This window comes from Dendropsophus ebraccatus, chromosome 10 (assembly GCF_027789765.1).
Source record: "Dendropsophus ebraccatus isolate aDenEbr1 chromosome 10, aDenEbr1.pat, whole genome shotgun sequence".
Classification (NCBI taxonomy): Eukaryota; Metazoa; Chordata; class Amphibia; order Anura; family Hylidae; genus Dendropsophus; species Dendropsophus ebraccatus.
In genome coordinates, this window is record NC_091463.1 from 5,641,248 (window position 1) to 5,663,844 (window position 22,597).

The window sequence follows — 22,597 nt, forward strand, 5'->3', positions numbered from 1 at the left end:
TACGGCCGGCACAATGTGATGAGGTTAGCTTTAGAAGACGCCAGTGGTCGGCCTGCCTCCTGCTGCTATGTACGGCCGGTACAATGTGATAAGGTTTGGTTCAGTAGAAGCCAGTGGTCGGCCCGTCCTCCTGCTACTTTGATTCCTGGGAGTTGTGGTTCGGAGCCCCAGGAGCCGCTTCTCTCTGCTGTTCGCTGCTTGTTTACTCACCTTCAGCTCGGCGTATAAATAACATCTGCCGTGTCACCTGATCTGGTGGCGGCGCGGGCTTACACAGGCGTGTAGCCCTGGAAAGTCTCAGAGTAAGAGGAACGAGGGCGGCGGGAGAGAACAGCTGCTGCTCCCTGCAGTATAAATAACCCCGCTTATCAGGGGAGGCCCGGCAGGTGGAGGGGCCCCCAGGCTGCCCGAGTGCTGGGGGGAGGCCTGATGACTCCCAGCTGTATAACTGAGCAGAGAGGCCATTCTGGGCTGTAGGAAAGATGTGTGACCGCACTCCAGAGCCGTGATGGTGACCACATGTATATGGAGGGCTTTAGGAGTGAGAGAGCTGGAATCTGATTGGCTGGTTGGGGATGGGGGGGATGTTTCAAATCCACTGGTGCCAGAAAGTACCAGAGACCATTTACTACTTAAAAAAAAAAAACTCCAGTCCTCCAGTACTTATCAGCTGACGTATGTCCTGCAGGAAGGGGTGTATTCTCTGACACAGTGCTCTCTGCTGCCACCTCAGTTTATATCAGGAACTGTCCAGAGCAGCAACAAATTCCCACAGAAAACCTCTCCCTCTCTTCAGAGTGGACAAGTATACACCACTTCCTGCAGGACATACAGCAGCTGATAAGTACTGGAAGACTGAAGATTTTTAAATAGACGTAAATTGCCAGTCTGTGGCACCAGTTAATTTAAAATAATTTTTTAAATTTTTTTTTGTGAACTACCCCTTTAAGCTGAGGGAAGTGATGTGGGACAGGGCCGCCTATGGCCGCTTCTGCCTTAGTAATCAGATTTTATAAGGAGAAATCCCCTCTAGTAGTGACATTTCCTCACTGGGTGCCCCCTCACCCCAGAATCTTGGCGTGTCTCATGAGAATATTTGCCTCCTTCCTCTGTGTCCTCCATGGCCTCAGTGTGGATGTGGCCGGACCCCTCTACTACGGCTCTGATATATAGCCGCTATAGCAGCTTATAGAACGCTCCCTCCTTCAGTTCCCCATGTGAGAAGACGAGACTATATGAATCGCAAGCAATATGGCTGCCGCTCTGACCAATGTCCTCCCCCTGTGTTCCTGGTTATATATCCTGGCATACATGCCTTTCAGGGCACTGGAAAAGCTGGATAATGGATCTGTTTTGCAGCTTTTAGCTAAAACTTGATAAAAGACAAGGCACTTAAAGGGATTATCTAGATAGGGTTAACAGTATCTATATTGCTACCAATATATAAAACAGTAAAGAAGCTATGCAGCCCCTGTGTCCCCTAGAGACTAAGCCGCCTCCACTGGTGAGGGAGTGACAGCCTGAGCTGAGACAATTTTCTATGTGTAGACACAATTGTTTCCATTCACTGACAGTAAGCGGAGATCTCCGGATTGGACGGCCGGGTTTCGTGCGACCTCCGTTTCCGGTTGCACCTGTTGTAGTGAAGGAGATGAGCCCTATCCCGTACGCAGACGGCCGTGTGGTGACGTCCCTCCAGCTCCCAGCGGACGTGTTCATGTCCAGAGAGCAGGATCGGCGCTTGTCACGTATCGATCAGCGTTTACAAGAGAAGACATATGTCCGGCCGCGTTAATGTGCGCTCCAATCTGCCGGCCCTATCATTCGGAGGCCGGAGGGAGGATTTAAAGATTTTTTACATTTCTGTTTTTATGGGGGGGGCATTATGTCTTCCTGATCCTCCCATGAAAGCTGGCGATCAATGTCATCCGTCCAGCTGGTCATAGGATTTATAGCCCCCCTTATAGAGATCATCCTGTATCTGTGCGGCCCCCCCATAGGACGCTGTGGTATTTTCTTTGGCTTACCTCTAAGTGATACTTACCACTCTCTCTCCTTTTGTCTTCTCTTCTGCAGTCGGTAACCAGCTAGGGGCCCTGGTACATCAAAGGTAAGCCGTGGGCTCCGTTTTATTATTTATTGATCGGAAACTAATTGTCTATTGATCCGCCATCTGTACTCTACTATGAGAGCGGCGAGTAGATGGAGACATCGGGGAGGGGGTGTGCATACACATAATGCTCAGCATTTGGCGATATGGGGGGGGGGGTCGATAAAGTTTATGATTTACGATTATAAGGGGGTCCCGCAGCCTGAGGGGCCGTGCTCCATGATGTAAGAGTTTTATTTTGCAGGACATTTAGTCAGCGTTGTAAAAAGCAGAAGTGACAATGTTAGAGGGACTTGTTATATCTGCAGGGGCAGCGGATTCACGCTAGGAGGGGTCCTGATCGGGGATCACCCAACTGGTGAAACTACAACTCCCAGCATGCCCTGGCAATCTCTGCCCAACCAGGCATGATGGGAGTTGTAGATTTGCATCAGGAAGAAAACACAAGTGTTAGTGTGGGGGATCCAAGAAGCACAGATGCAGAACACACACCATGGCCGACCTAATGTCTGCTGTTAGTAGTGTGGACCTTGTAAGGCTGGGAGGTAATGAGGGACAGACGCACCATGGTTGGCCTAATGTCTGCTGTTAGTAGTGTGGACCTTGTAAGGCTGGGAGGTAATGAGGGACAGACGCACCATGGCCGGCCTAATGTCTGCTGTTAGTAGTGTGGACCTTGTAAGGCTGGGAGGTAATGAGGGACAGACGCACCATGGCCGACCTAATGTCTGCTGTTAGTAGTGTGGACCTTGTAAGGCTGGGAGGTAATGAGGGACAGACGCACCATGGTTGGCCTAATGTCTGCTGTTAGTAGTGTGGACCTTGTAAGGCTGGGAGGTAATGAGGGACAGACGCACCATGGCCCACCTAATGTCTGCTGTTAGTAGTGTGGACCTTGTAAGGCTGGGAGGTAATGAGGGACAGACGCACCATGGCCGACCTAATGTCTGCAGTTTAGATAGGTTAAGATGGAGTACTGTGTGAGCAGATGAATGAAGAGTGCCCCGCCACCTGCTCCATGGTTGGCAGCCATGTGTATGTGATGGTCTATTGGGGGGGGGGGGAGGTTACCCTTAAATACCCCAGTTACGCCTCCGCTCTTTCTTGCGTCTAATGTGCTCTTGTTCCTCCAGGACTGTGATGACAGAAGAATTTAAAGTGCCTGACAAGATGGTGGGATTCAGTAAGTTCACAGCGTCCTTATGATTGTTCTGCTACGGAGTTAACATGATGAATATTGCAGGGAGGTCCTCAAGGATCTGCCGTGCAGGGGTCTGGCAGAGCTGAGGGTCCCAGCAGGTGGTCGGCCGTCCACTGTGAATGGAGCAGTAGTGTCTGGCCACCACTATGTCGCTGCTATAGCAAGGAGCCCCAGCCATTAGTAAGCATTGGGTCAGCCTGATCCTGTGTGTAACCGAGGGCAGTGATTGAGGCCTGATCAGGTGCGCACACAGACACACAGACTATATATATATATATATATATATATATATATATATATATATATATATATATATATATATATATATATATAATATATATATATACACATACACACACACACACACACATAGATATATACACACACATAGATATATAAACACACATGGGTGTACACACAAGCCCATACACATGCATACATAGACACACACATGTATACATACTCATACATACTTAGATACATACACACACATACATATATACATAGATATATACACACGCACATAGGTATACATAGGTGTGTGTGTGTATATATATATATATATATATATATATATATATATATATATATATATATATTGTATGTACATGCACACATACTCATACATAGATACACTTACACATAGATATATATACACGCATATAGGCATACATACACACAGACACACATACATACAGGAGAAGTGGCTTATAGGGTGGAGGAAGTGGCTGCAGATTTGTGGGATTTGCTGCTGATCACTTGATCCATTTGTTCTCTCCTGTAGTTATTGGAAGGGGAGGGGAACAGATTTCAAGAATCCAGACAGAGTCCGGATGCAAGATTCAGATTGCTCCAGGTAAGTTCTATACAGTTGTATCCAGGCTCTTCTGATTGGCTGCTGCCACGGTCACGTGTCTCGGGCTGTGGTGGACACATGGCGGCTGGTGGTTAGAGCGTGGATAGCACCACACAGGGCAGATTTCATGTAAAATAGTTGGAGCAAAGCTGCAACTCCCAGGATGCAATGCATCACCACCTTACTATGAATACTTGTGGGACAGCTGGGTTTACAGTATCTTATCTCTTTGTGTCTTCTTCAGATAGTGGAGGAATGCCTGAGAGACCCTGCGTCCTTACCGGAGCACCGGAGAGCATCGAGTAAGCCCCCCGCCCCATGTTCCTTTGTGTCTGTAGGCGTTTGTATCACACTGTCGCGTTGCTAAGTATATTTCAGCTCAGATCTCGATCCCCCCTCCCCCTCCTCATTCTCTACAATCTCCCTTCCACAATTGCTGTGCTTTTTTTTCCGCTTGGCGAGTGAGCACAAAAGTCGGTAAAGGTATCACAGCAGGCGGAGGTGACGCGGTGTGCAGGGTTTTTTCTTCTTCTTCTTGCGCCCCATCACGAGCTCTCGGCTTAGAGCCGGCAGTCGCCGTCCGTCCTCCCAGACTCGGTACAGATAACTGGTTTCACTGCACCCCAGCAAGTCTCCCGAGTTTTCAGGGCGTTTCAATAGCCCCCTCATTCATACCAGGCTGCTGTGACTGCTGAACTGGAATAAGTGTTATTGGCAACTGCATATTACACAGCAAGCTCGGGAGTTTCGGCTTTGTGTGTTGTTTTTTTTTCCTTTCTTAAAGATATAGCCATTACTGTGCAGCTTTCTCCATGCAGTGAAGTCATTGGGGCAGCAGCCTCTTTTTAACCCCTTCCTGCCCGCTGACTGCTCGCTGCTGGATAAGTTGGAGCTTAAGTTCTGGGAACACTTATCTAGTACTGTTCCTTTGAAGGGGTTGTTCAACATTTTTTTTTCTTTTAAATCAACTGGTGTTAGAAAGTGGCAGAGATTTGTAATTAACTTCTATTTAAAAATGTCTCCAGTCTTCCAGTACTTATGAGCTACTGTATGTCCTGCAGGAAGTGGTGTATTCTCTCCAGTCTGACACAGTGCTCTCTGCTGCCACCTCTGTCTATGTCAGGAACTGTCCAGAGCAGCAGCAAATCCCCATAGAAAACCTCTCCTGCTCTGGACAGTTCCTGACATGGACAGAGGTGGCAGCAGAGAGCACTGTGTCAGACTGGAAAGAATACACCACTTCCTGCAGGACATACAGCAGATGAGTACAGGAAGACTAGATTTTTTTAAAATAGTAATAAATTACAAATCTCTGGCACTTGCTGGCACCAGTTGATTTGAAAGATTTTTTTTTTTTTGTGAACAATCCCTTTAATAATTTATGCTGCATGCTCCTCTCTATATATAACAAATAGTCACTTATAATATCCTCTAGGACAGTGATCTCCAGCTGTTGCAAAGCTCCCATCATGCATCTGTTCCTAAATGTTTGCCCGCCCAGCTGTTGCATAACTATAACTCCTCAGCTGAAGGCATCTAGTGCAAGGATGGGGAAGCTTCGGCCCTCCAGCTACTGCAAAACTACAGTTCCCATCATGCCTGGATAGCCAAAGCTGCTTCGGCTGTCCAGGCATGATGGGTTTCATAGTTTTGCAGCAGCTGGAGGGCCGAAGCTTCCCCATCCTTGTTCTAGTGCTTTAACTCCCCTGCTGGCGTAAAACTACAACTTTGCAACAGATGGAGAGTGACAGGTTTGGGGACCAGTGGTGCATAACCTGCAGAACTACACTTCCTATCATACCTTGAGAGCCATAGGCCTGATGAGAATTGTAGTTTTGCAACAGCTGTAGGCCTGCAGGTCCCCCTTCCCTGTTTTAGGGGATGCAGGACCCACCCAGTGACTTTTGAGGTCTTTGCATTATTTCGGCTCATACTGATGCTGTGTCCTTACAGGCAGGCAAAGCGTCTCCTGAGTCAGATAGTGGAGCGCTGCCGGAATGGGCCTGGTTTCCATAACGACATGGACGGAAACAGCACCGTCCAGGAAATCCTCATCCCAGCTTCCAAAGTTGGCTTGGTCATCGGCAAAGGAGGGGAGACTATCAAACAGCTTCAGGTAAGCGGCCTTGCAGGGGTTAATGCACAATTCACTTAGGCCTCTAGCATCATCATCCTCCTCACTCCCCCAGTGCTGTGTGGTGTTTTTTTCCATCTACACCATTTTGCTAATAGTTTTGCGCTGCAGCAGGTATAAGTGTGTAATTACGCTCAGTGTGGGGCGCCCTTTGTAGGATGGTAATTCGCCGGAGTGCAGTCTGCCGCTAATTACCACTTAATTCCCGATAACGCTGATCCTTTAAAAAAATAATAATAAATTCATTTTCTTAATTCTTAAATTCTGTTTTGGTTTTTCTTCTGTTTTTATTATAATATGACATTTAAAACATTTTTTTTATCTTATTACTCTGGTGGATATAAAGGTCCCCCCCCCCCAGCCGACGCTGAGTGATGGTAATCACCGGTTACACTTACGTAATGAGCGATCGGGAAAGTCACTCAGGTGACAGGTAGCGCAAATGTCACTGCCTGAAATGTGTATGGTGTGGGGGAGGGGCTGATGATGGAGCGCCATTGCTGTAATGTCACTCCTGTCACGCGGAGGAGGAAACGCAGAATTCATAGCTGTGATGCAGAACGGCCAGGGTTATTGGTGGTCGCTGCAGACAGAGCGCCATAACTGCAGCCATTGTGTCCACACAGCTATAACGCAGAGGTCCACATCAGAAATGGGATCCACTTTCCCCGATGAGGGAATAAAACATACTTTTTTGTTCTACGTCTTCACAAATAACCTTCTGATCTGTTTCCGCAGGAGAGAACCGGGGTTAAAATGATCATGATTCAAGACGGCCCATTACCTACCGGTGCTGACAAACCCCTGCGGATCACAGGAGACCCCTTCAAAGTGCAGGTACAGAAGAATAGTGTGTATGGCAGCTGGGCCGGGAACTTATCATCCCCCTCAGGGGGCCAAACACTTTGTTCCGGCTCAGGGTATAGCAAAAATGGTTATAAGCCGTGCGTGGGCTCCATCTCCCTATCAGGCGCAGTACAGTGTTATGGCCGGTGCTGTTTGCATTGAAGTCATCTGCTCAGCTCCAGTTGTTGAGCAAACCTGTAAACGTTTTTGGGTTCGGCAACGTTATCTGAACTCGAGCGCTCAGTGTTTGCACACACACACACACACACACACACACACACACACACACACACACACACACACACACACACACACACACACACACACACTTTTCGGCTTTAGAAGTCTGATGTAGCCCTAGGGTGTCCTGGAAAACGTGGATGCAACCATAGGCCTTGTCCATGTTTTCCTGGTGGCATCCAACTTTGCAGAACCTGAACATCTTGACTAGAGATGAGCGAACCGGGTTCGAGTCGATCCGAACCCGAACGTTCGGTATTTGATTAGCGGTGGCTGCTGAACCTGGATAAAGCTCTAAGGTTGTCTGGAAAACATGGATACAGCCAATGACTATATCCATGATTTCCACATAGCCTTAGGGCTTTATCCAAGTTCATCAGCCACCGCTAATCAAATGCCGAACGTTCGGATCGACTCGAGCATGCTCCAGGCTCGCTCATCTCTAATCTTGACTTATTCGCTCAACTCTAGTCCAGAGCGATTTGTTCTGGTGAGACAAAGCAATTCCATTATGTACGACAGAAGGTTAAAGGGGAACACCAGGTAGAAGTTAAAAAATTAAAGTTCTGTAGAAGCATAAAGCATTACTTACCTGCCTATCCCAGTTTTCAAACTACCAAAAATCCGTTGGTTTGTGTGTGTGTGTGTGTGGGGGGGGGGTTTGCTCTGTTTTGTGTTTCTGTTCTTCCTGGTTTAGCATTTTCCAGAATGCAATGCTTTCCCTCATGTGATTATCACAGCCCCCACCATTGCAATCAGTAAAATTAGTGCAGCAGCTGCTTCTGGCCGGAAAGAGATGGTGAATCAGTCAGGGGATTGGCGGTCCCGCCCCGCCTCCTGTGACATCACGCCCTGCCCCCTGTCTGCATCATCAGCAAACACACTAACAATGTGAGACAGAGGCATGGAAGATTTGTCTCCTAAGAGAGGAAAGCAGCGGGAGACAATGTGGATTTCTTCACTTCCTGGATTCCTATCAGCTGCCAGTGTGGCAGAACCGTACAGATACAGTAATACATTGTATAGACACAGCTATATAACTTTTAATGCACTTTTAATAGAAAACAAGTTTTTCTTATCCGGAGTTCCCCGTTCAAGTAGTGGCCGGGTATCCAGCACCGCTCAGTAACGGGCATCTATGTGTGCACAGTGTGTCGGCGCTATATAAAGATGGGATATTTAGGGAACTGATGTTCATTGCATTTTCTGAACTCCTTTTGCGTTCCTCACCATCAGCCCCCCCCGAGCTTCATAGTTAAAAATAAAATAGTTTTTTTGTTTTCGGACAAAGTACAAGGTGGTGGCGAAGAGGTCAGAGCGCCATATAGGAAAAATAAACAGTGTGAATGTAGAGACAGCGAGGTGGAAAAGCTCCGCTACGGCCCCAAAAGAATCAACCTTTAAAGGGAATCTGTCAGCTCCTATGGAGGGGGAGTGGTGATGACTTCATGCCGCACTTTGGGCCGCCTCACCACTCCCCCTACAAGCTTGTATTAAATGTTCATTGCGCTCACCCGGTCAGTGTAGTGCGTGCAAGCTCCCGCGGCGATTCGCGCTATTCGCGAATCGCTGCTGGGGCTTGCGCGCACTACACTGACCGGGTGAGCGCAATGACTATTCAATACAAGCTGGGAGGGGCTTCATGCCGCACTTTGGCCCACCTCACCACTCCCCCTCCATGGGAGCTGATAGATTCCCTTTAAGTGCAAGTGCAGGGGTTCCCCCTGGTCTGCAGCGGAGCGCAGGGTTCCCCCCGGTCTGCAGCGGAGCGCGGGGTTCCCCCCTAGTCTGCAGCGGAGCGCGGGGTTCCCCCCTAGTCTGCAGCGGAGCGCGGGGTTCCCCCCTAGTCTGCAGCGGAGCGCGGGGTTCCCCCCTAGTCTGCAGCGGAGCGCGGGGTTCCCCCCCTAGTCTGCAGCGGAGCGCGGGGTTCCCCCCCTAGTCTGCAGCGGAGCGCGGGGTTCCCCCCCTAGTCTGCAGCGGAGCGCGGGGTTCCCCCCCTAGTCTGCAGCGGAGCGCGGGGTTCCCCCCTAGTCTGCAGCGGAGCGCGGGGTTCCCCCCCTAGTCTGCAGCGGAGCGCGGGGTTCCCCCCCTAGTCTGCAGCGGAGCGCGGGGTTCCCCCCCTAGTCTGCAGCGGAGCGCGGGGTTCCCCCCCTAGTCTGCAGCGGAGCGCGGGGTTCCCCCCCTAGTCTGCAGCGGAGCGCGGGGTTCCCCCCCTAGTCTGCAGCGGAGCGCGGGGTTCCCCCCCTAGTCTGCAGCGGAGCGCGGGGTTCCCCCCCTAGTCTGCAGCGGAGCGCGGGGTTCCCCCCCTAGTCTGCAGCGGAGCGCGGGGTTCCCCCCCCCCTAGTCTGCAGCGGAGCGCGGGGTTCCCCCCCCCCCCCCCCCCCCCTAGTCTGCAGCGGAGCGCGGGGTTCCCCCCCCCCCCCCCCTAGTCTGCAGCGGAGCGCGGGGTTCCCCCCCCCCCCCTAGTCTGCAGCGGAGCGCGGGGTTCCCCCCCCCCCCTAGTCTGCAGCGGAGCGCGGGGTTCCCCCCCTAGTCTGCAGCGGAGCGCGGGGTTCCCCCCCCCCCCTGTCTGCAGCGGAGCGCGGGGTTCCCCCCCCCCCCCCCCTGTCTGCAGCGGAGCGCGGGGTTCCCCGAAAAGCTGAGATATAAGGAGCTGTTTGCCAGCTAGAACATCTCTGCAGTGTGCACAGGCCTTGGTCACGTTCACACTGTTTTTTACACACACACTGAATTAGACTGCAATTGACGGGACCCTTACAGCTAAAGCAGGGATGGGGAACCTTCGGCCCTCTAGCTGTTTCAGAACTACAATTCCCATCATGCCTGTCCTGTAGTTTTGCCCCAGCCGCTCATACTGTAATGGAAGAGATTTTCCAGTTACTTGCCAGCTGCTTTATTCTTTCCTTATTGCATTGCAGCAAGCAAGAGATTTGGTCCTAGAAATCATCCGAGAGAAGGACGTGGCCGACTTCCGAGGGGTCCGCAGTGACCTGAGCTCCAGGATGGGGGGCAGCATAGAGGTACGCTCCAGCTTAGCTGCACTGACTCCTTTACTGAGTATAAAGGTACCTTACACCATTCTTCATTACACTACTTCATGATGTTGTGATGTTTTTTAGCCTCTGATTTTAATACTTGGTCCCGTTAATCTTCAATGAATGAACTAAAGATGTATTCCCATCTCATCTAATAGTCAAGTTAGTCATCTTTGGAAATACATTCATTTAGCAAACTTGCCAGCGCCTCCTCTTTTCCTCTCATTGTTGACAGCTTGTTGTCTAGGTTACCGACCACCACTCTACTGTAAAAACAACGGTCTGACTGGGGTGTGTGTATGTAGGAAATATATATTTTTTGCAGTATAATACACCAGTGTACAGTAATCTATACTAGCCAGACCACTGCTTTTAGAGCAGAGTGGTAGTCTGTAACCTAGACAACGAGCTGTCAACAATGGAGGGGGGCTGCAGCATATCAGTAGTAGGAAGGCAATTTTGCTAAATCAATATATTTCCAAAAATATTAAACTAGATACGAGTAAGGGCCCGTTTACACACAGATTATCTGACAGATTTTTGCAGCCATAGCCAGGAATGGATTTGAAAAAAAAAAAGAGAAATCTGTCTTTCCTGTATGACCTGTTCCCTGTTTATAGTCTATATTCCTGGCTTTGGCTGCAAAAATCTGTCAGATATTTGTCAGATAATCTGTGTGTGTAAACGGACCCTTAAAAGGGGCAATCCAGGATTAGAACAACATGGCCACCACCTTCCAGACACAGCACGACTCTTGTCTCCAGGTTTTGTATGGTTTTGCAGTTAAGCTCCATTCACTTCAATGGAAATGAACTGCAAAACCTGGACCCAAACTGGAGACAAAGTGGTGTTGTCTGGGGAAGAAGGCGGCCATGTTGTTCTAATCTTGAAGAACCTTTCTAACTGTTAGTTGAGATGAGAATAACCCTTTAACGTATTAACTATCCACAGGTGGAGGGAGGTAGTGGAGTGGTCGAGTATGGTGTGATCAGTGGTCATACTTGGCTGCTCCATTCAAGCAGGAGCCGTTAGGACCCCCAACCTGTCATATTGGCCCCCATTGTCCAACCCCTGCCTTGTAGGTGAAGGTTCTTAAAGGGAATTATCCAGAATTAGAAAAGCACACCTACTTTCTTACAAAAACATGGCCACCCCTGTCCTCAGGGTGTATGTGGTGTTAGAACTCAGCTTTATTCTCTTCAATGGAATTGAGCTGCTAAACCCCATCCAAAGTGAGGACAAAAGTGGTGCTGTTTCAGGAAAAAGTGGACATGTTGGATAACCCCTTTAAAATTGATCAGGCCAGAAGTACATGTTTCTTCCGGGCTGGTGTTATACTACAAGTCCCAGCATGCCGGTAGTGGTGCAGCAGCCTGAGTTGGCCTAATGCAATGTTCCTTGTCTCCTGAATTTATAGAATTGCTGCAGAACTACAACTCCCCTCAAGCACTGACAGCTTTCAGCATGCCAGGGGTTGTAGTTATGTGACGGCTGAAGCTCCATAGATGTCAGAACGCTGATGTAATGAATCCATGCAGATGGTGCCGGAGCTTCCTCACTCACGTTCCCTCTTTTCCTTCAGGTTTCCGTACCAAGGTTCGCAGTAGGAATTGTAATCGGTAGAAATGGCGAGATGATCAAGAAGATTCAGAACGACGCCAGCGTAAGGATTCAGTTCAAGCCAGGTTTGTGCGATCGTTGCAGCTTATTCCCCTGTTTTTCTCCATCTTCTCTGGTCAGTTTGCCCCTTTCTGATAAGACGTCTCATAGTCTTCCTCGGCTTTACTTGAATGTTGGCGGATTCTCGCAGGTCGCCATTACATCTGAGCAAGCAGAGGGCTTGTGTTTGCTGCTGTTGATTCTAGATGACTGTGTGAAGCGGCTTGAGCGCTGGGGTAAATGGTTTGCTTTGGTTGTGTATCCCTCCTGCAGATGATGGAATCAGCCCTGAGAGAGTGGCGCAAGTAATGGGCCTCCCTGACCGGTGTCAGCACGCAGCACACATCATCAATGAGCTGATCCTGACTGCACAGGTGAGACCGCAGACATCACACCTAACCGGGGGAAGGGGGGCTTTATGATACAAGCCCCCTGATATTCCTTCATCTTCATGGCCTTATAGCACCGTTCCTCCAACCTGTGGCCTCACCATTTCACAACTACAGCTCCCATCATGCTCTGACAAACCCCCATATGCAAATTGGTGTTTGCCAACATGTTGCCCTCCAGATGTTGCAAAACTACAACCCCCATAATGCAGTGGTCTCTAGCTGTTCCAGAAAAACTATTCCTATTACAGAAGCTTTACAGGACATGAGGGTTGTACCTCAGTTAGGGAACACTGGCCTATAGTGTTATAAGGAACGTGTCGGGGTGCGACCCTTTCAGCCATGGTAGAGAAGCCCTTTCATAGAGGTGTGGGCATTGCTGCCATCTACCCTAATCCTGCATGAAGTATAAGGTCTATCATTGATGTGTAGAACAGGTGAGAGTATGAAACCCCCGGCTCCACCCCATCATGCTGTCCGTAGGGTGTACAGATTTAACACCGGATGTCATTTTCTCCACTTTATTTGCAGGAACGGGATGGGTTTGGCAGCCTCGCCATGCCTCGAGGAAAAGGGCGCACTAGAAGCGAATGGAATTATTGTACAGGCGGAATGCAAGAGATCACCTACACCGTGCCAGCTGACAAATGTGGACTCGTCATAGGCAAAGGTACAGCGCCTCCGCAGCCGCCTAGTGTGGTCTTTCCCCTAATTTCATGCTGAGCAGCTGTTAGGTTTGGGCTGGGATCCTCCTCCTTGTGTAGCCACTGTGAGGTGCTGGAATATTCTGCACAGTCTCCTTAGCTCTTAGGGACATAAGACGTACCCGTACGTCCTATGTCCCTAGGAGGTGTTTAGAGCGGGGCCGCGCGGCGACCCCACTCTGAACCGCCGCGGTCCCGGGTGCCGCGCGTAGCCCGGGTTCGCGGCTATTAGCGGGCATGGCCCGATCGCCGTGCCCGCTAATACAGTAATCAGATGCAGCTGTCAAAGATAACAGCTGCATCCAATTACGGGATGCAGCACTTCCCTGGTGTCTAGTGGGGTGGATCGCTCCTCCGGGACAATGTCTGTGCCGGCCAGGTGTCTGCTCCAAAATGGCGCTGATCCCGGCTCGGCACTCGTTTGTTTTCGGCAGCAGCAGCCGAAAGCATCCGAGTGCCGATCTCATTGATCTTACCATATATAGATATATAGATATAACCATACAGCAAAGATCTCAATGAGAGATCAATGCACTTATACTAGAAGTCCCAGGGGGAGAATAACCCCAACCCCAGGGGGGGAATGACCCCAACCAGGGGGGGGGGAATAACCCTAACCCCAGGGGGGCTTCTAGTATAAGTGTAAAAAAAAAAAAAAAAAGGGTTGTTGTTAGTAAAAAAAAAGTCCCCTCCCTTAATAAAAGTTTGAATCACCCCCCTTTTCCCATGTTTTAAATATAAATAAATAAACATGTTTGCTATCGCCGCGTCTGTAATCGCCCAAACTATTAATTTATCACATTCCTGATCTCGCACGGTAAACGGCGTAAGCACAAAAAAATAGCACGTTATTGGTCGCATCAAATCCAGAAAAAATTTAATAAAATACGATCAAAAAGTTGTATATGCGCAATCAAGGTACCGATAGAAAGTAAACATCATGGCGCAAAAAATGACACCTGACACAGCCCCATAGACCAAAGGATAAAAGCGCTATAAGCCTGGGAATGGAGCGGTTTTAAGGAATGTATATTTGTTAACAATGGTTTGAATTTTTTACAGGCCATCAGATACAATATAAGTTATACATGTTATATATCATCGTAATCGTAACGACTTGAGGAACATGCATAACAAGTCAGTTTTACCCCAGGGCGAATGGCGTAAAACAAAAAAACCCCTAAATAAAAAAAAATAGCATTTTTTTTTGTTCAATTTCACCACACATTGAATTTTTTCCTGGTTTTGCAGTGTACTTTATGCAAAAATTCAGCCCGTCATTGCAAAGTACAATTAGTGACGCAAAAAATAAGGGCTCATGTGGGTCTCTAGGTGGAAAAATGCAAGTGCTATGGCCTTATATACACAAGGAGGGAAAAACGAAAACGCAAAAAACAAAAATTGGCTCCGTCCTTAAGAGGTTAAAGGGGTTAAAGAATATAGCTTAAGATCTATCCACAGGTATCTGATATATGGATGTTCTACTGCTGCGAGCTCTACATGTCTGTTTTTGGCCGTTGCTGTATTTGCTTGGCTGTGGGACTGCTGTCTGTCCTGTTCACCCCATACACACTCACCGCAGCCACTGTCAGACTCCCCTGTTGGTGCTTATCTTCCTGAGAATTTAAAGGGGTTGTTCACCAAAAAAAAAAAAATTATTTCAAATTAACTGGTGCCAGTGACTTGTAATTTACTACTATTGAAAAATCTCCAGTCTTCAAGTACTTACCTGCAGGAAGTGGTGTATTCTCTCCAGTCTGACATGGTGCTCTCTGCTGCCACCTCTGTCCATCTCAGGAACTGTCCAGAGTAGGAGAGGTTGGTTTGAAAGAAAATATTTTTTGGTGAACGACCCCTTTAAGGATTGAGCAGGAAATCTAACACATCCGTCCATGTTCTGCCCAAACCTCATCCATTGAGAGACCCCCATATGCCGCAGATGCCCCTGCCCCCACTATGGTTGTGCCTCCCCTTCTGGTTTTTGCAGCTCTCCTCCATCGCCCCCGGTTAGACTGGCTGTATTTTGGCGCGCTCTCTGTTGTGTTTTGTGTGCGGCTCCGGAGTTTTGTATAGGCTCGCAGCGTCCATAAATCTCTTCTCCTTCCTTTGCCTGGTGAAGCGCGGCGGTGTAATTAGATTATAATCACACGACGATTAGCAGCCGGGCACTTAAGTATATTTAGAGCCAATTTGCTTACCCAGCCTGCCCTCTCCCCCTGCTGTAAAATATGGCTTGCTTATCGGCTTCTGAAAAGTGGCGCCCGGTTAATGTGCTGTGTGGAGTGTTCATATAGCGCACGTTTCTACCGCCGCAGGGCCCGGTAATGGACTATAACAGCGCCGAGGTTTATTCTTTTGGCTCTGTACATGTGGGGTGACAGCTGGCATTGTGCCAACCATTCCCGGCCTCATTTAGGGATTAGGTGCCTGGTCTCCTTACTATTGGGAGATATTGACTTAACCTCTAAAGCGCCGGATCCTTCCTGATCACTTCTCTGGGTAATGTCTTCAGTGCCTGCATTGTTCTTTATATTCTATATCGTAGGAGGCGGTGGATTTTCTATGGTAGACTGAGGCCACTGCCAAGTCCTTCCAGCCGCGACAGAGAAGAAATAGCGCCACCTCAGGTTGTGTGTGGTATTACAGTTTAGCTCCATTAACCACAATGATACTGAGCAGCACAACTGCACCCTACATGAGGACAAGAGGGGGCGCTGTTTCTGGAAGAAAGCGGCCATGTTTTTCTTTATACCTGCCCCCCAGGGATTAGTCCTGTGAAGAAAGTAAAAAGGCCTCTATCGTGTTTTACACTCCTCCACCTGTCGGCTTTTCTGAGAAGTCTTGCAGGGTATTTTGAATCCATCAGTCCGTTTGATATGATGTATGTGATGGAGTCCCCTAATAGTGACAGCTCCCATCACGTGGCCGCACCCTCAGCACATGTGTAATGTTACAGACATCTGGTTTGGTTGGTTCGGGCTCTTATAGTAGTGTCAGCTCCTGACCAGGCCGCCCCCCAGCCCATTCACATTTCCATGATAAACAGCGTGTCAGTGCAGTCAGGGGCCCCCGCCCCCCGGTCCTGTCCACTCTGCCTTTTAACCGCCTTGATTAATTGCTTTACAATTTGCCACCCGCTGGGGGCCCCTGATCTCCCCCCCCCCCCCCCCCCCCCTTCCTCCTTTTACTATTGCTGTCCCTGTAAATAGAAAAGAAGAGGAGGGGCCACGGCGGTGAAATTCTCACAGACTAACAGGGAACAAATTGGGATCCGGCTTCACTGGTTTCCCTGGGATCGTGTCAGCGGCCAATGTGAAAATGAGGCCATTTACATGGAGGGCGTCAGCGGGGAGGAGGACAGGTATAGAAAGCGCAGCACAAAAGGCCTGTCTGCCCCTCGTACCAGGTAATAGACCTGAGTGGTTGGTAATATACTGAGACACTGTGCCAGGGTACAACTACAACTCCCAGCATGCCTTGGCAACAACCTGTACACAAGGAGTGCTGCCCATCTATTACAGAACTACAACTCTCAGCATGTCCCCACAGTCACCCAGACACATCAGAGAAGTGCTCCACAGCTATTACTAAACTACAACTCCCAGCATGACCCCACAGTCACCCAGACACATTAGAGGTGAAAGGAAATCTTTAAGGAGCACTGGGATGTTGGGGCATGTGGTGCTGCAGCCGATCCCTTCCTGCATATGTACATCATGTGACCGCAGCCTCACGTCTGCCGTTTGTCTCACTTAGCAGAGCCCGGCAGTGTCTGTATATAGGAGCTCTGCTATACCCGTCCTGTGCCGCTTATCACCTGTATAGTGAGCAGAGCCCGGCAGTGTCTGTATATAGGAGCTCTGCTATACCCGTCCTGTGCCGCTTATCACCTGTCTGACTGCTGTATAGTAAGCAGAGCCCGGCAGTGTCTGTATATAAGAGCTCTGCTCCACCTGTCCTGTGCCGCTTATCACCTGTATAGTGAGCAGAGCCTGGCAGTGTCTGTATATAGGAGCTCTGCTATACCCGTCCTGTGCCGCTTATCACCCGTATAGTGAGCAGAGCCCGGCAGTGTCTGTATATAGGGGCTCTGCTACACCTGTCCTGTGCCGCTTATCACCTGTATAGTGAGCAGAGCCCGGCAGTGTCTGTATATAGGAGCTCTGCTATACCCGTCCTGTGCCGCTTATCACCCGTATAGTGAGCAGAGCCCGGCAGTGTCTGTATATAAGAGCTCTGCTATACCCGTCCTGTGCCGCTTATCACCTGTATAGTAAGCAGAGCCCGGCAGTGTCTGTATATAGGAGCTCTGCTATACCCGTCCTGTGCCGCTTATCACCTGTATAGTGAGCAGAGCCCGGCAGTGTCTGTATATAAGAGCTCTGCTATACCCGTCCTGTGCCGCTTATCACCTGTATAGTGAGCAGAGCCCGGCAGTGTCTGTATATAGGAGCTCTGCTATACCTGTCCTGTGCCGCTTATCACCTGTATAGAGAGCAGAGCCCGGCAGTGTCTGTATATAGGAGCTCTGCTATACCCGTCCTGTGCCGCTTATCACCTGTATAGAGAGCAGAGCCCGGCAGTGTCTGTATATAGGAGCTCTGCTACACCTGTCCTGTGCCGCTTATCACCTGTATAGTGAGCAGAGCCCGGCAGTGTCTGTATATAGGAGCTCTGCTATACCCGTCCTGTGCCGCTTATCACCTGTATAGAGAGCAGAGCCCGGCAGTGTCTGTATATAGGAGCTCTGCTACACCCGTCCTGTGCTGCTTATCACCCGTATAGTGAGCAGAGCCCGGCAGTGTCTGTATATAGGAGCTCTGCTATACCCGTCCTGTGCCGCTTATCACCTGTATAGAGAGCAGAGCCCGGCAGTGTCTGTATATAGGAGCTCTGCTACACCTGTCCTGTGCCGCTTATCACCTGTATAGTGAGCAGAGCCCGGCAGTGTCTGTATATAGGAGCTCTGCTACACCTGTCCTGTGCCGCTTATCACCTGTATAGTGAGCAGAGCCCGGCAGTGTCTGTATATAGGAGCTCTGCTACACCCGTCCTGTGCTGCTTATCACCCGTATAGTGAGCAGAGCCCGGCAGTGTCTGTATATAGGCGCTCTCATGTATATATTACACTTGGTATTAGCCAAAAGGCCAAGAAGCGATGGCGCTCCTATGTATACACCCACGTGTCCTGGCTATCTCTTCTTTACTGAATGATCGGGGATCTTCTGATGGTTACCGTCTCACTGGCAATGATTTGTGTCGTATCGTTTCTACCACTCAAGAAGAGGACGTGGCGGTCCTGCGGCAGGACGGGAACTACAATGTTATAAAGAATAGGCCAGACGTGTCCCTCACCGCCATCAGTCTCTACGCTTACCAGTCTGCTCTCTGGCCATTTTGAGGGCTATTTCCTCATTGTATCCGGTGATGGCATCACCATGTGACTACGGCGGAGTGATGGAGTCCATACCCATCAACATGACTGGATATAGCCCCTCTTCCTCCCTGTCCGGGCCGCAGTGTTTTGTCCTCTTTTGTGGCGGCGTACTGTGTGTGGGACGGTCATGAATACAAGGCCGGGGTGAACGGGACGAGGGCGGGCCGCTAATGAATAGCTAAGTAATGAGGGTTCACCTTCACTGCGCCCCCTGCTGTTCCTCAATGCTCAGCGCTGGCTCTTTCATCCGGGGGGGTTGATTCAGAGGATACGCTTTAATCCATTCTCCATACCCTGTTGACATGTTTGCAGACGCCTCGCCTCCATATGCCGTCGCCTCACAATCTGTTGTGTACATGAGTGCGCCACGTCTGGGGCGGCGGCACGGGAACAATATGCTTCTATTAGATGTCATTACTGCCATAATTAGTCGACGACTAGTAATCTGTGGATGATTAGCTAATGCCTTTATCTAGAACGTGGCCGCCTTTAGTCTGTGCCAGGAAACGGCCTGCGGGTACAGGGTATTGTTTGTTTTTTGGAGGGGGGGGGGGTTAAAACTTTTTTTTTTTTTCTTTTGAGTTGTGGGGATTGGAGTAAATTTTAAAATTTTTTTTTTCCTCTTTGCAGGCGGTGAAAATATCAAGAGCATAAACCAGCAATCGGGAGCCCACGTGGAGCTCCAGAGGAATCCGCCTCCCAACACGGACCCCGGCGTCCGGATATTCACCATCCGGGGCCTCCCGCAGCAGATCGAGCTGGCCCGGCATCTCATTGATGAGAAAGTTGGAGTAAGTTTCTATGGATAGACTGCGGGGCTGTTTGTCCAGGGGAGGGGGGCTGCAGTCTCTGCTGCTCGCTGACACTTATTCCTACGTTCTCCTTTCTCTCAAGGGATCTGCCATCGGAGCCCCGAGCAGCTTTGGTCAGAGTCCTTTCAACCAGGCACACGCGACACCTCATCAAAAGTAAGTGAATTATTCCCATATGGATTGGTGCCTTAGCTGGTTATACATATTACACATGTACACGTGTGCATGTATCCTGAAGGGGAAGAGAGGCATATACATATACATGTACACACAACTCAGCTGAGTGTGCACCTATCCTGAAGGGGAAGAGAGGCATATACATATACATGTACACACAACTTAGCTGAGTGTGCATGTATCCTGAAGGGGAAGAGAGGCTGTATGTATGTATATGTGTGTGTATATATATATATATATATATATATATATATATATATATATATATATATATATATATATATATATAAAATGTGTTTTTATATATATATATAAATATTATACAACTCAGCTGAGTGTGCACCTATCCTGAAGGGGAAGAGAGGCTGTATGTATGTGTATATAGATATATAGATATATATATATATATATATATATATATTTATATATATATATATATATATATATATATATATATATATATATTTATATATTATACAACTCAGCTGAGTGTGCATGTATCCTGAAGTGGAAGTGGTGCTGCAAGATACCTCAGGAATCAGCCGGGTGAATTCCAGCTTGGAGCTCCCATATACAGCTGGTTCAGCCGTAGTGTACGTGTGATTTCCAGCTGCCTCTAAGCCCCCAGGTTAACATAGAGCCCCAGACTTACAGAAAGTCACCTTTTAAAGCCCTTCCCCAATGTGCGCCTGTCAGCAGAGCCCTACATACTGTATACTGGCTGCAGTGCTCCCTGTACCAGGTGTAGTAGGGATACTATTGATAGCTTGGTGCCCCCTTATGCTTAGATTTTCCCTGTAGCGGGGAGGTCTTTCACCATCACCCTATATGCTATAGAAGCTGCTCTCGTATGATCAGTGTAGTCACCCCCGGTGTGTATTGTGTAATAATTCTCATTCCTCTCCACCTTTCAGTGGTCCTCAGGCGTTTGTAACACAGGGTTGGGGTAGCACTTACCAAGCATGGCAGCAGCCTGCCCAGCAGCTTCCAGGTGAGTTCTGCTTTCCTTGTGTAACCATTATGTGCAGAGCTTCTGCTGGTACTTGTAGTTCCACACAGGCCTGTAGGAGGAGGGCTCCAGATAAGCAGCGTCCTCCTCCGCAGGGCATCACATTGCAGAGCTGCATTGTGGCAGTTGTGGATTATTTCTCCTTGGCGGAGAGGATTTGTGGCTGGCGGATGTGAGCCGGGGAGGGATATCCTCCACTAATACATTAATGGTCATCCATCCCTGCACTTACCTATTATCATCTTCTCTCTATTCAGAGTTTCCAAGGTGAAATGATCATGTATGCTGCTGCCATCCCCCTTCTCTTCCTTCCACCTACACAATGGCTCTCGCTCTGCTGAAGTCGCATTAGGTTCTGCTGCATTTCTTTGGCCCAGGTTCCTCATCTGCAGCGCTCGGTCTCTGCACATAATATATACCCACTATCTGTGCACAGAGAGGGGGCGCTCACCTGGCCCCCCATAAATATTTGCAGAATACTGGAGGGAATCTGCCCATCCACCCCAATACAGAGGCAGACGCTGGATCTTATATCCTTCCTGATTGGTTGATGGTACCAGTCCGGCCACCTATGGGAGGTTCCTATAGAGGGTTTATAGTTTAGGACGCCCAATCACATAGCAAAAATGAGAGAATAAAGTTTGTTTGAAAAAAGTTTCTCTCTATCCCTGTAGAAGCAATCCTCTAGTACATGGCGGTATTCACACTTAGATGCCGCAGTGGGCATAGACCTTGGCATGTGAATCTTTCAGCGACCGGACCCGAGGCAGTACAGGTGTGTCCCCTTGTGTGCATGGTCCCTGTCTTTATAGCCTCTGTGCCGCACCCCTGCCCGCCTCACCACTACTTCTCCCTGGTTTCCTGCATATTCACCCATTGGCCGGCCTCCTGCTCCCAGTTATTGTGCATTGAATGTTTCAGTTAAGGGCATTGGTGTGTGTGCGGCACAGGTGTGAACTGCCAAATTGGCATGCGTCTCCCTTGCCTGCAATGGCGCATGCATGCAACAACATGATAACCGGGAGCAGGAGGCCGGCCAATGGGTAAATGCAGGAAAATGGGGAGGAGGCACAAAGTGCGTGCCGACACAAAGGCCAAGCTACTACTCCTCTGTGACACTTGGTTACTGTGTAAAAAAATCCACTGCACGGAGTCTGAAGACAGGAACCAGGCACACAGTAGAGATGGCTCTAATGTCGGCCATTGCTGCATGTTACATCTCACCCTTCTGCGCTGTGTGAACATGACGCACGAGTATAGCGCGCGGTACTAAGGGGTTAAGCTGTTCCCTTACCTCCCGTCCTGCTCAGGCAGCCATTTTCCTCAGAGCGGCAGAGTCGTCGAGGCGTGAAGCAGGACTAATGTTTAGTAAACCAATAGGCGCGGTAGTTATCAGACCTACAACGTGGCTGTTTCCAGCATGGGTGAGCGGCAGAACACTTAAACATTGGGCGAGCGGAGTATGAGATATTGATCGGTGCGTCGGCGCCCCGCGGAGAGGGATATAGGAAGCACGCTGGGAGATGGGCTCTATTTGCCTGGTGTAATCCTTTCCCACTACGTTATTTGAAAACGAGTCCTATTGCCGCTCCCTTTGTTCCCTGATGGTATTGTGAGCGTCTGTAACTATTCATCTCCCAACTGGTGAACAAATTGAGTGAGCGAGACCCCCCCCCCCCAATCCATCCTAATCAGTGATCTAAACATTGGGAGTTTTATTGCTCCTTACAGACCCTTCAGCGCGCACATAAAGCATCCAATGAGGTGACACATGCCGGCCGCAGTCCATTAATTGGCGTGTCCCTCAATGACTTCCCACAGAAAGCCCATTGATTGAGGCCCTATTGTGGGGGCTGGCAGGTGGGCACTCTGTGTGACCCTCCCTCATTGAGAAAGGGACACTGGCCTGACTTGTGGCAACGGTCAACTCTTAACCTGGACCTCGAGCCTCCACTCAGTCACCACAGCCGCAAAACACTTCCTCCGTC

At 49.3% G+C, this 22,597-nt stretch overlaps 1 protein-coding gene across 2 annotated transcripts in view; it reads left to right on the forward strand.

The window, feature by feature from the left end:
• Nucleotides 1-22,597, forward strand: part of FUBP3 (far upstream element binding protein 3) — a 37,856-nt gene that overhangs the window by 8,704 nt on the left and 6,555 nt on the right. Inside the window, exons 3-15 of one of the 2 annotated variants that reach the window (XM_069985787.1) lie at nt 2,077-2,110; nt 3,244-3,293; nt 4,096-4,167; nt 4,412-4,469; nt 6,121-6,283; nt 7,040-7,138; nt 10,306-10,452; nt 12,005-12,107; nt 12,355-12,455; nt 13,002-13,140; nt 19,242-19,402; nt 19,506-19,579; nt 20,515-20,591. In XM_069985787.1, coding sequence (XP_069841888.1) covers nt 2,077-2,110; nt 3,244-3,293; nt 4,096-4,167; nt 4,412-4,469; nt 6,121-6,283; nt 7,040-7,138; nt 10,306-10,452; nt 12,005-12,107; nt 12,355-12,455; nt 13,002-13,140; nt 19,242-19,402; nt 19,506-19,579; nt 20,515-20,591 — 1,278 coding nt within the window. The remainder of the gene's footprint in view (nt 1-2,076; nt 2,111-3,243; nt 3,294-4,095; nt 4,168-4,411; nt 4,470-6,120; nt 6,284-7,039; nt 7,139-10,305; nt 10,453-12,004; nt 12,108-12,354; nt 12,456-13,001; nt 13,141-19,241; nt 19,403-19,505; nt 19,580-20,514; nt 20,592-22,597) is intronic. The other variant, XM_069985788.1, reaches the window with a different exon arrangement.